Source organism: Populus alba, chromosome 8 (genome assembly GCF_005239225.2).
Source record: "Populus alba chromosome 8, ASM523922v2, whole genome shotgun sequence".
NCBI classification, from domain to species: Eukaryota; Viridiplantae; Streptophyta; class Magnoliopsida; order Malpighiales; family Salicaceae; genus Populus; species Populus alba.
This window is the reverse complement of record NC_133291.1, coordinates 6,192,851-6,205,051: the sequence shown is the minus strand read 5'-3', so window position 1 is coordinate 6,205,051 and position 12,201 is coordinate 6,192,851. Positions and strand designations below refer to the sequence as shown.

The window sequence follows — 12,201 nt, the reverse complement described above, 5'->3', positions numbered from 1 at the left end:
AACTTTTGAATTTGATTGACATCATCAAGGTATTATCCGCTATATTAAATTCTAAATTTAAAATCCCTTAGATTTACTAGAGTAATAAATAAAAATCTAAGAGTAGTAAATAAAAAATATAACTTCGGGACTCTTAATTTATATTTTCTTTATTTTGCATTTTTTAACGTTAAAATAAAAAAAAAATATAAACAATCCCATCTTTTCCCTTTTCACTCCAAATTGATGTTCGTATTTTTGTACGTATTTCTTCTTGTATTTGTATTCTTTCCGTTCTAAAGACGACGATGATTTCCCTGACACAATCACTGTGTGCAGAGCTAATTTAAAATAAATATCTTTTTTTCAGGAAAAACACAAAAGCATATTCACAATGCATCCGAGCTGTGTGTGTCTGGATAAGGTCAAGCGTGTAATGTCTCTAGTTTTAATACATCTAGATCCGAGGCAATTGAACCTGAAAATGACACGATTCAAGCTTGTCTGAGCAGATATAATTGCCACGTCAACATTTGTCAGGATCCTCTCTAGTTCTTCTTCACACTACATAAACAAATGAATTTATTTATTAGTGGTTGGTATTTATATATCAAAGTTTCTACTATACTCGTACCTTATTCAATATTTCCTGCTCAATATTTTTTTTTTAATATTTTTATTGAGTTTCTAATATCAACTAATCAAGTATTGTTTATAATTTAACATAAAATTATAAAAGAATAATGTATTGAATATAAAACTACACGTGTCATGTAAATGTCAAGGTGTGTATACACGTATATTGAATTCAAACAATATAAATATTATATATATAAAATTAACATTGATGAATATATTATATTCACCATGCATCAATTAAGGTAATCATCTCAACTTATTTAAATTGGTTTTAAATTAATATCTATCTAATTTTAAAATACATAAACATTTCTGTTCAATTACAATGTATTGCGCAACCTAAAAGACTGTTTGAAAAATAAAAAGACAAATAAAATGATCCCTTGTTATTTTTATTTATTAAACGACAATATCCCTCTTATTCCCTGTGGAACTTAAGAAAACCTGGTCTAATGCTTTACTTTTTGATCCTTTGCATGGCTGAGATAAGTATTGAGTTAGAACTCGTTTGATATTTATTTTTTGATTATTTTTTATTTAAAAATATATTAAAATATTATATATATTTTTTAAAAATATATTTTAATATTGCTATATCAGAATAATCTATAAACACATAAAAAATTAACAAAATAAAAAAATTAAATATTTTTAAAAATACTTTAAAAACACAAAAATAAAAAGCAACTCCAAGTTATTTTAGTAGAATATTACTAAAAAGTACTGAATTAATATTTTTTATTGATTTTAAAATTTTAATATTAAAAATAATAAAAATTATTATAATATATTTTTAAAAAAATAGGATACACCCACATCAAGAGTAGCAAGACAAAAGAAAGCCGCATCTTTCACGAGTAATAAGCACTCCTCCTGCAACTTGCTTCCTATCCACGTGTCGAATTCCCACACACCTAAACTGACAAACACATGGACACTTTTTCTAGCGTCTGTAACATCTCGAAACGTGTCCTCTGCTCTAGAATTAGAAAGGCCACTTGTTTTTTAGGTTCATTCAACACGGACCTCAAGAAGACAACGAATTAATTAAATAATCAGTAAAAAGGAAGAGATTTGTGTCAGTCACAACCACGTGTCGCCCTTCTCCTCTCATGATCGCCACCTGGCTCTCTCCCCGCTACCTTCTTTTCCTTGTCTTAACTTGAAGGGCACTTTCGTCCTTCAACAAGTGCAATATTTTTTCAATTAATTGCTTATTTCTTTCCTTCTTTTCACGATTACCGCCCAGAAGCACCCCATCTCCCTCACTCCCTCTCCCTCTCCCTCTCCCTCTCCTGTTTTTCCTCATCGATTTCAATTTCTTTTAATCTTTGGCTTCTGTTTTCCTTCATTTTCTCGGTACTAACTATGTTCTTATCAAAAGAAGAAAGAAGAAGACATCAACGTTTTAGTAGCCTTCTCTTTGTTATTATAGTTATTATTATTAATATTTTTCGCTGGCGAGTGTATGCAATGCAAGTTGGGTTTTAATTAAAGGGCAAAGCTTTTGTCAGATAACCCCAAGAGAGAACTGTAAAAGAAAACAACTAAAGAATTAAGACTTCCTGACAAATGGGTGTCTCTAAATCAGATCAAAGAATAAACACTTCAACCTCTCCTCCTCCTCCTTCACGTTCTGTTTCATAGGCCCCAAAATACTTTCTAATCCACTGAAAGCTGTCTTAAAGAAGCAAGAAGTAAAAACTTCCTCTGTTTATAGAGAGGCAGCATCATGGGAGAAACAAACGAGAATAGAAATAGGAGCAGTAGAAGTAGCAGAGTAATGGAGAGTCTTTCTTTGGATATTAACAGGTACCCAAGAGATCTATTACAAAGATTCATGTCAAGTGACGCGCAGCAATATCAAGCAGCAACAAGTGATGGAGAAGAAACAGAGGAGATTGAATTAAATCTTGGTCTATCACTTGGTGGAAGATTTGGGGTTGATAAGTCTTCAAAGAAACTAACGAGATCTTCATCAATAGCTGGTTCAATACCATTGTTGAGAGACTATGATGCTTTAACCACTCCACCTGCATCTTATCCTCTTCTCATGAGGACTTCTTCTTTGCCTACGGAGACAGAGGAGGAATGGAGGAAGCGGAAGGAAATGCAGAGTTTGAGGAGAATGGAAGCCAAGAGAAGGCGAAGTGAAAAGCAAAGGAATTTGAGAGGAGAGTTGAGTCTGGAGGAAGTCAAATTGAATAAAGGGAATTGGGTGCCGACGTGGGCTAGTAAGCAGAGTGGTGCTGTGAATAGAGGTAATAATCTGGCAGGGCAGCAACAGCAGCAGCAAGCGTCACAAGGGTCCGTGGAGTCTCAAGGAGGGAGCTCTTCTGGATTATCAGAAATGGTGAGCAAGCCTGTTCAAGGTACCCTTTTTTTTTTTAAAAAAAAATCTCAACCTTTTGGTGTCCCTTTTTTTTGTTTTTCGTGGTTTTTTCGGGAGTTTCTGGATTGGATTGGAATGAGTGGCTTTATTGTTTGGTGTTGTTTTGGTGGTGGATTTTGGTCTGGATGCTAAATCGATCATGTGGATGCTGTGGTGTTGGATAGGTCGGTACTTTTGTTTGGATTTGATGCTAAATCTTGGATGTTTATTTGTTTCTAAACAGAGCAAATCTTACTCAACTAATTTAAGTAGTATTAAATTCTATCGTTGGAGTTTCTTTGGTTTCAGCAATATTTCGCGAAAGAAAATCATAGAGGTCCAAAGAATGAGAGGATCATGCTTGTTTAAATCCGTGCAATTCTGAGATGTAACTAAGTAGAGTATTAACTCAAGGCCCTCATTACTGATTGCTGCTATACATGGGAAGCAAGCAGATTGCATTCGCATGTCTCTCATGAAAAAGGCAGTGGGTTTCTTGCATCTGTCTTTGTGTCAGAACTGAACTGGGTTTCTGCAGCATATGAAGTCAAACTTCATGGATACTTACGACTGGCTTGGCAATGAAGTTGAAACTCTGTTTCAAGCTCATTAAAATGCTTTTTGTTGCACCCAAACACAAACGGGCACTTATTTTTTCTATACAGAATAGCTAAACCCTCCGTGCTAGGATACTGCGTGTAGCATACGCAGGCAGATCATGTACTTTGGTAATTATTATAACTGGAAGGTCACATTCGGGTAAAAACCATTGCAAAACTCTGGTTGTTTCTGGAAGGCTTCTTTATACTGACCAACTTCATGAACTTGCAATTCATTTTGGTCACCTTCATTGGGCACTCAAGTTTTTCAGTTATTTAGTTCAGGTGCTTGGAGAACTAAGAAACTCAGTTTATGACTTACTAGTTTAGTTCTTAGTTGGCTATGGTATCTACTTGCTCATATTAGATTCCTGGGAATAGGCTCTTTTTCAGCATCATCTTTTCTGTCAACGAAGGCAGAAGAGATGCACACTTCTACTGCGGCGTCGATGTAGAAAGTGTTATCATGATTGCCTTAAGAAGGAAGGGAGGAGGAAACGTGAAATGGAATTTGTACGCATTTGCTCATATAAAATGGAGTGAACTTCCTATTGCGTATGGGTAGTTATTAAGTTGTGTTTTCCAAGAAGTAGCGGATAGATTCTTTTAACGTTTTAAAACTATGTTTAAATTATTAATATTTCTTTGCTTGCCTGCTTGTAGTCTATACGATGGAGATGGTCTATAACTTTAATAAATGAGTTCACAAACCAAGCATCTACTTGATTGCCTGCCATTCCATGGAGTCTTTAATTATTGCATCATAACTATTCATTACAGTGTCATTACTCATTAATGCGTGGGCAGTGGATAGATGGCAGCTCAGGATTAGGCTAAAGCGTCGTTTGCTTGATCAATTTTCCTTGTAGATCTATCCAGTTTACATCTCTAACTTCAGTTTTTTCCCTACTCTTTATTTTTGGAAAGTGTTAAATTCCAAAGGCTTAATCTTGTTCGGTATAATGCTTCTGTGTGTCTGATGGTATAGATTTTCCCTAGCTCAGAAGTTGGTCCTTAGCCATCACCAAGTTCGGATTCTTTCTTTTATCTATCCTCCTTGCAGGTCCATCCAGTTTCAATCCCTAAATTCAGTTTTTCCCAACTCTTAATTTGTGGAATTTTTTTTTTGGTTCCAAAGGCTTAATCTTGTTCGTTATCAAGCTTCTTTGTGTCCAATGGTATAGATTTCCTTTAGAAACAGAAGTTGATGCCTCAGTTATCACTGAGTTCGGGATTGTATTTGTCAAAGCTTTGCTGCTTTGCAACTTTAAGAAAGCAACTGGTGAATAACTAAATCCAGGTTTTCTGGGTGAGTTAAGGAGGGTGTTTCTCAATATTACATGCTCGACACACTCAAAAGGTATGGAGAGGATGAATTAACAGGTTGATTTCTGAAAGTGTGGTGCAATGTTTTCGGAAGCTTGGAAATTCCGTCTGCTTGAACTGAAAAATTTTCAATTGGCAAAGTGAAAACCATTTTTGTGGGTTAGTCGGGGACGAGAGGGGCAGGATGGGTCTGGCTTCCCATGTAAAGTGATGAGACAGTCTGGGGTGGTTATTACATGGAATTTTCTTAAATCAGGCGATTACTGATCCTTGTAGTTGTCACAAATCATCCTCGAAATTGTTTCTGTTGCCACAGTAACTGGGTTATGTGACCTTAATTGATTTGATCAGATTGAAAACTGTTCTGTAGCCTAGTCAATTATGCAATTTAACTTTTCTTGCTGTTACTAAGGATCCCTGCTTTTCACGTTACTGGTTTTGCCTGCTAGACTAATGCTACTTCCTTTCTCTTTATCTTCTTACCTTCTTTTTTTGTTTATCTTTTTCTATGTTTCCCCATGGGATACAGTCAAATGCCCTTTAAGTGAGTAATTGCATGTAGTTGACAGAGTTTCTTTGTGATCCTATAGCAATCGTACAACTTAAATGCCTCTGTAACCGATACAATGATACTGGAAAATTGTAATTAATCTTGAAATTACTGCAAGTAAAGGGAACGGGAAAATGGATAAAAGGCAGATGGTTTTTGTCTTCTCATAATCTCTTGTGCATTACAGGATCAAGCAGTGGCGGTGAAGCCCGAAGTCCCACAAGTAACCAGTCTTTGCAGGAACGAGGCAGTCAAGAAGATTTAGATTCTTCTGGGACAAAGAAAAATGAAAATGCGTGCAGAGCCTCCAGTACAGAAATGGAGAATTTTTCCAAGAAGCTTGATTCTGCAGAAAATATAGGGAGGGAAATTGGGACCAATGCAATGGAAGATATGCCTTGTGTGTTTACAAAAGGAGATGGTCCTAATGGGAGAAGAGTGGATGGCATCCTGTACAAGTATGGCAAGGGCGAGGAAGTAAGGATCATGTGCGTCTGCCATGGCAGCTTTCTCTCCCCCGCAGAGTTCGTGAAGCATGCAGGTGGCAGTGATGTTAATCACCCTCTTAGACACATAGTGATAAACTCTTCTGGTCCGTCCTTTGTGTAATGTAAGTCGGTGTTTATGTCATCCTTTAAAAGAGGAGTAGGGATGTGAAATAGGAAGAGAAAAATGAGAGAATATTAGGAAAATAGTTTACGTTTTTTTATTTATTTATTGGGGGGCCTTGAAACGGAAACCGAATATGACCCAGCTACTTTTCATCTTCCAGAAGAGTGTTTGAAATGTTTTTTTGAGGCTGCATGTTATATTTATTTCCTTATTCCCCCATCTCATATGCTGGGAGTGTATTTTCCTATTTCCTAAGCTGACAGTGTATGCACAAATGGAGGAAGGGAAAACAAGGCTTGATAGTTCAGATCTGCAAATGGGCTGTAGCTGTGCTATGCAGATGAGATAACCGGTGAATATGTTCTTGCAATCGTCTTTATCAAAAAGAGAGAAAAAAAGAAAAGGGCAGGCCGCAGATTAATGATGTCTATCATGGAAAACTAATTCGAAAAAGGGATCGCTTCTCCTCGAGGTTTTTTAGCGGATCTCTCTTTCCAAAACCGAAGGCATTGTATTTAAACTTTTGCATGCAATCGCAAGATTCTTTACGGAAGGACTGATAGTGTTTCAGCCGTGAAAATGTAAATATACCCTGTATGACTAAGTAGATGTCTATTGGTCTTTCTCTGTAAAGTTATCTGTAATGTTGAAAATAAACTCATGATATAATTGAAAAGGATGAAATGACAGAAAATGAAGCCAAATCTATTCAGAAATCTGAATCTATTTGCCTTCCCTGAAACGAGAGCAGCAATCTGTATTAAAAATGATTGGAAGGACAGATATGGCCATGCCACAACAAGAGGGCGGAGGACAGCAAACACCTTAAGTCCGTAACAGTCACTCGGAGTAAGCAGCCACAAAATTATCGATGATTTCGGATAGATACATGTAAAAGTACACTTTCGATGGAATTTTTGTTATTCTTGGAAACAACAATTTTCCTTAGCCTAAAGCAAGACGGGTATTTAGACATGAATAAATTCTAATGAAAACCCCTACTTCGGTTCAATATCTTAAGAGGTGTTTTACAACTATGATTTTCTATTCTCATGTGATATCTTCTATGCTAGGATGTACAGATAGGCACCTTCCACCATCTTGATTAACGCTAGGAGGGTTGAATTCTCTTCAACCGTTGAACAACTTGCTTCATCGTAGGCCTGTTTGAGAGGCTGTCAACTGTACAAGTGACGGCCAAGTGCAGCATATCTACCAGATCATCATGCGGACCAGAATCCCATAGTCCAGTATTGAACACCTCATTTGCTTGACCATGTCGCAATAGCATGCATGCCCAAGAAACAATATTAAAACCATTCTCATGTGAAGAAAATGAAGGATCCAACGGTTTCTTATCTGATATCAACTCAAGTAGCACCACACCATAGCTGTAAACATCAGCCTTCTCGGAGACACGACAGGTCATAGCATATTCCGGGGCAACATATCCAAATGTTCCTGCTACACCAGTTGTTGCATGGGTTTCAGAGGTTCCCAAAAGCCTAGATAATCCAAAGTCGGACAAGTAAGCATTAAAGTCATTATCCAGCAATATGTTATTGGGCTTGACATCACGGTGCAGAACACGAGGAGCACATTGATCATGAAGATAAGAAAGCGCCAGGGCTACATCCAAAGCAATCTTGTGAAGAATCTTCCAACTAACCTCCCTTGTCGATCTCTCTTTAATGAAATCTTCCAAATTACCTCCTGGCAAGTAATTATATATGAGGAACATCTCTGTTTCGCTGGCATGGTATCCTATCAAAGTAACAAGATTGGGATGCTTCACCCTCCCAAGGGCCTTTATCTCAGCATCAAATTGTTGAACACCTTGAAACCTTCCAACAGCAAGCTTCTTTATGGCCACTAGGCTTCCTGGAGAAATTTCAGCCTTGTAAGTGGCACCAAACCCTCCATTCCCAATGCAATTGATCGAGTTGAAATTCCCTGTTGCTTTTACAATATTCTCATATAATAATGGAACACCAATGTCAACAAATGTGGTAATTTCCTTGGGTTCGGAAACCTGAACCCTGGCCTTTGGGATCCGTTTTCTTGTGTAAAAGAAGAGAACAACCAAAGCTAGAAGAACAGAAACAATGGCCGATGCAGATGCTACGGATGCAATCTCAATTGAATTAAATCCAGATTTAGACCCTGGTGAAGAAGTAGCATTGCTGTCTGTCGAATCAGATGGAGCAGATTGGAGGAATCTATGGCATGGGTTAGGATATGGATTTCCAGGGGCATTGCCGCAATTTGCCACTTTACGAATCAAGGGGAATGGCCCAGACAGGTTATTTAAGGAGACATTAACTGTAGATAGTGATGCTGCCTTAGATAAACCAGAGGGAATCTGTCCTGAGAAATTGTTGTTGTCAAGCAAAAGAACAGTTAGGTTTTTCAAAAGCACAATGTCCTGTGGAATCTCACCGGACAGGGAATTTGAAGAAAGATTTAACACTTCAAGAGAACGTAACCTCCCCAAGCCAGAAGGGATGGCACCAGTCAGGTTGTTGCCAGACAAGGAAATGTGCTTCAAGTACTTCAATCGATAGAGTCTTGCTGGAATTTGACCCCACAGTCTGTTACCACTGAAGTCAAGGGTGATGAGGGATCTCAAATTCCCAAGACTGTGTGGAATATACCCTGAAATTTCATTGTCAGAGGCATCCAGAAATCTAAGAGATCTGCACATTGCACCAATATTCAATGGAATAGGACCTAATAATTTGTTTTTGCTAACATCAGCAATCATTCCATTTAATTCACCACACTTTCTAAATAAGCTTCCAGGAAACAATCCGGTGAGCATGTTCCCAGCAGCAAGAAAGGCATAATCAATCAGCTTCCCATATCTCTCTGGAATAACTGGGAGCCAACGGATTTGACCAGTAAAGTTGTTTCCGCCAAAATTGTGAATCACAGCTAAACTAGCAGGAGCAAAAGGCAAATGGCTTGCAACGCGAGTTTCATGTGTGAAGAATGGTACATATCCTGATAATGGGTCGTCAACTTGGACAAGATCTGAGTTCAAGGAGGGGGAACACACGTTATAATCAAATCTTGGGATAGGGCCTGATAAGAGGTTGTGACTGACATCAAATACTGTCATACAAGGAACTGGAAGATTCCTATCAAGCTCCCCCCTTAGCCTATTCGAGCTCAAATCAAGGTGATACAGCTTCTTGCATCTCACAAAAGCTCCCTTTATTTGTCCATAGAAACCGTTCTGAGCTAAGTTCACCATCTCCAAGCTCTCACAGTCACCCCAACTGGTTGGAAGCTTCCCTTTCAGAGTTGCTCTAGGTGCCCAAAGTATTCTCAGCTTTGGAAGGGCTGTGACCTCTGCAGGAAGAGATCCTACAAAATGATTATACTCAACACCAGCAACACGTGACAATCCAACTAATACCTTTCCACTCTTATTTCTCTCCCCTGGCTGTGTTTCGAAAAGGTTTGAAAGGATAAGAACTGACAGCTCAACACAATTTCCAAGTTCAGCAGGGACTGCACCATTAATGAAGTTTCTTGAAACATCAAGAACTTCAAGCCGCCTCAGCTGACCGAACTTGCGAGGAATGACACCCGTCAACAAATTCGAAAACAACAAAAGTATCCGTAACTGTTGACAATTTCCCAAAGTAAGAGGGATCCCACCAGCAAGAAAATTCCCAGACAGATCAAGATGCTCAAGGTACCGACAATTGCTTCCCAAACCACCAGGAACAGTCCCATTTAGCTCATTATTAGCTAAATTAAGCTCCCTCAACTTTAAAAAACTAACAAAAAACCCGGGAATAGATCCCGTCAGCATGTTGCCAGCTAAATTCAAAACCTCCATAGACACAGAATTGGACAGAGAAATTGGAATCTCCCCATCAAGTCTATTAAAACCAAGATTCAAAACCCTCAAGTTCTTTAAACCAGCAAATTCGTCTGGCAATTTCCCAGTAAACAAATTGCCTTCAAGATCAAGCACTTGTAATTTATCTAAACCCCATATCTCCATGGGAATTTCCCCACTAAACTCATTATAAGGCAATGATAAAACTCTAAGCTCACTAAATTTTCCAATAGAAGGAGACAACTTCCCCTTCAGTTTCCCATCATGATTAGAACATGTTCTTTTAGTCCCAAGAGCAAAAAAAGGAAACTTCAAAGACCTTGAACAAGGAGGAACTTTAGAATTACCTCCATAGCCATCCCCACCAGTGATATTCAGTGAGACAACCCTGGATTTGGAGTTGCACGTGACACCAAACCATGAACAGTGACTGGTCTTGTCGCTGCTGTTAGGGTTCCAGCTTGAGAGAATCCCATAAGGATCAAAAACAGCGGACTTGAATTCCAACAGAACAGATTTATCGGGAAAAGCTTCATCACCAGAGACAAGAGAGAGAAAACAGGAGAGAGAGATGAAGAAGAAGAAGAGAAGAGGGGTTTTTGATAACAGATTGCATTTCATTTTCTCAAGAAACGAAGAGAAAATAGAACCAAGAGGGAAGCAAAACCCCAGAAAAAAATGAAAAAATGAAAAGGGATCCTTTTTGTGCTTGGGGTGAAGGCAAAACAGTGATTTTCAAAGACGGAAGCGTGTTTTCTTTTTCTGGGCTGGCTAATGGAAGAAGGCAAGGAAAACTCTCTCTCTTGTTTTGTTTATTACTTCTTTAGCAAGCACGACTTGAGAGAGTTCGTTTAAAGTCTACCAAGGGCAAGGAGGGAGGTGGGGAGCAGAGCAGAGGACTTTGCTGGTGAGGGTGGGGTCCACTTCTGGTCAATTAATGCATCAAGCCGTCAACACGTAAGGCCCGGCACATTGGTGGGTCCCATTCAAAAGTTACTGCGAGGGACCCTCCTTCGTCTTCCGCGTGGATGATGGCCATTATCGTATTATTACTATTATTTTGGGTTGTTGCTTGAACTGAATTTAAGAACTAGTCGTCGTCGTTTCATCAACGAATAGAAAATGCCTGCCTCTTGTATTTCTTTTCCTTTTTTACAATATTATTGCATTTGAGAAGCCCCCCTGTTTTTAAAATAATTAATAGCAATAAATAAACTAAAAAAAATACTCTCTTCTTTACCTACTCTATATGTAGAATCGATAAAAAAAAAATGAAAAAGTAAATTGTATGGAAGAAAGAATATAAAGCTGTAAATGAAATATATATATTGCTGAAAGCCTTGGAGAAACTGAAACGGTGTATAGGCAGCAGGAGCAAGTCAAAGAGCTTCAATGAATAAGTTGTTATATGCTAATTCTTGCCCTACAAAATATATATAAGAAATAATCGATATAAAATCAACCTCAAACAAGGCAATCATCCATTAAGATCGATATAAAATCAACCTCAAACAAGGCAATCATCCATTAAGATATTAGCTCTTAATATAATATCCATTTATTGTTATAAAGACTCTACTTCCTTCGCTAAGATCAAACAAGAAAACTCCCAACGTCATCCCCAGAATTTCGTCCGGTTTTAGCCACCGGTTGCTAGCTACCGTTTGGAATATCAGTGGTCGGCCTCCTCCAAGAAAAACCCACTACCACATCTTAACACAGCAATGATATATATGCACCCGTTTCATTTTTCATTTTTATTTATTTTTAGCATAACCAGGGGATATTTCTAGTGTCCAAGCTTCATGCATGAGCAGCTTCCAAGGTCATCCAGTCGTAATCAATGACAAGTGCGGTGCTCTCTTGAACGTATCCAAGGTGCAAAATACAAGGGGCCTTTGTGTTTAAGAATGTGGTACCCTATATAATTACCAATCAAGAATTAGGAACCGCTACCTTCAATTAATTTCCACACATCGAATAAATGCTGGTCTTAGCTGTCCAGCTGCTTAAAGCGACAGCCTCTCCAACAGCAGATTTTCCATTATATAACTATTCCAAGTCCCGCTATCTGGAATTTTAACTACCCGAGGGGCCAGCGCCATGGCGTGGATTCACATGACTCTCTCTCTCTCTCTCTCTCTCTCTCTATATATATATATATATATATATATATATGATAGAACATGGCGAAGAATAGAACTACAGAGCCACTTTACTTAGCTGTCATCATATTAATGACTTGGAAAAATAAAAAAGCTAAGACACTATC

General features: G+C 38.2%; 2 protein-coding genes across 2 annotated transcripts; one reads left to right on the top strand and one right to left on the bottom strand.

The window, feature by feature from the left end:
• Nucleotides 1-1,864: 1,864 nt before the first annotated feature.
• On the top strand, nt 1,865-6,261 carry LOC118062394 (ninja-family protein AFP3). The gene is made up of 2 exons (XM_035076121.2): nt 1,865-2,990; nt 5,652-6,261. Exons 1-2 carry the CDS (start codon nt 2,351-2,353, stop codon nt 6,071-6,073), a joined length of 1,062 nt encoding a protein of 353 aa, XP_034932012.1. The 5' UTR covers nt 1,865-2,350; the 3' UTR covers nt 6,074-6,261.
• A 661-nt stretch (nt 6,262-6,922) lies between these two features.
• LOC118062379 (LRR receptor-like serine/threonine-protein kinase RPK2) lies at nt 6,923-10,784 on the bottom strand. Its single transcript, XM_035076102.2, has one exon. It carries the CDS (start codon nt 10,548-10,550, stop codon nt 7,188-7,190), a length of 3,363 nt encoding a protein of 1,120 aa, XP_034931993.1. The 5' UTR covers nt 10,551-10,784; the 3' UTR covers nt 6,923-7,187.
• Between the last annotated feature and the right edge of the window lie 1,417 nt (nt 10,785-12,201).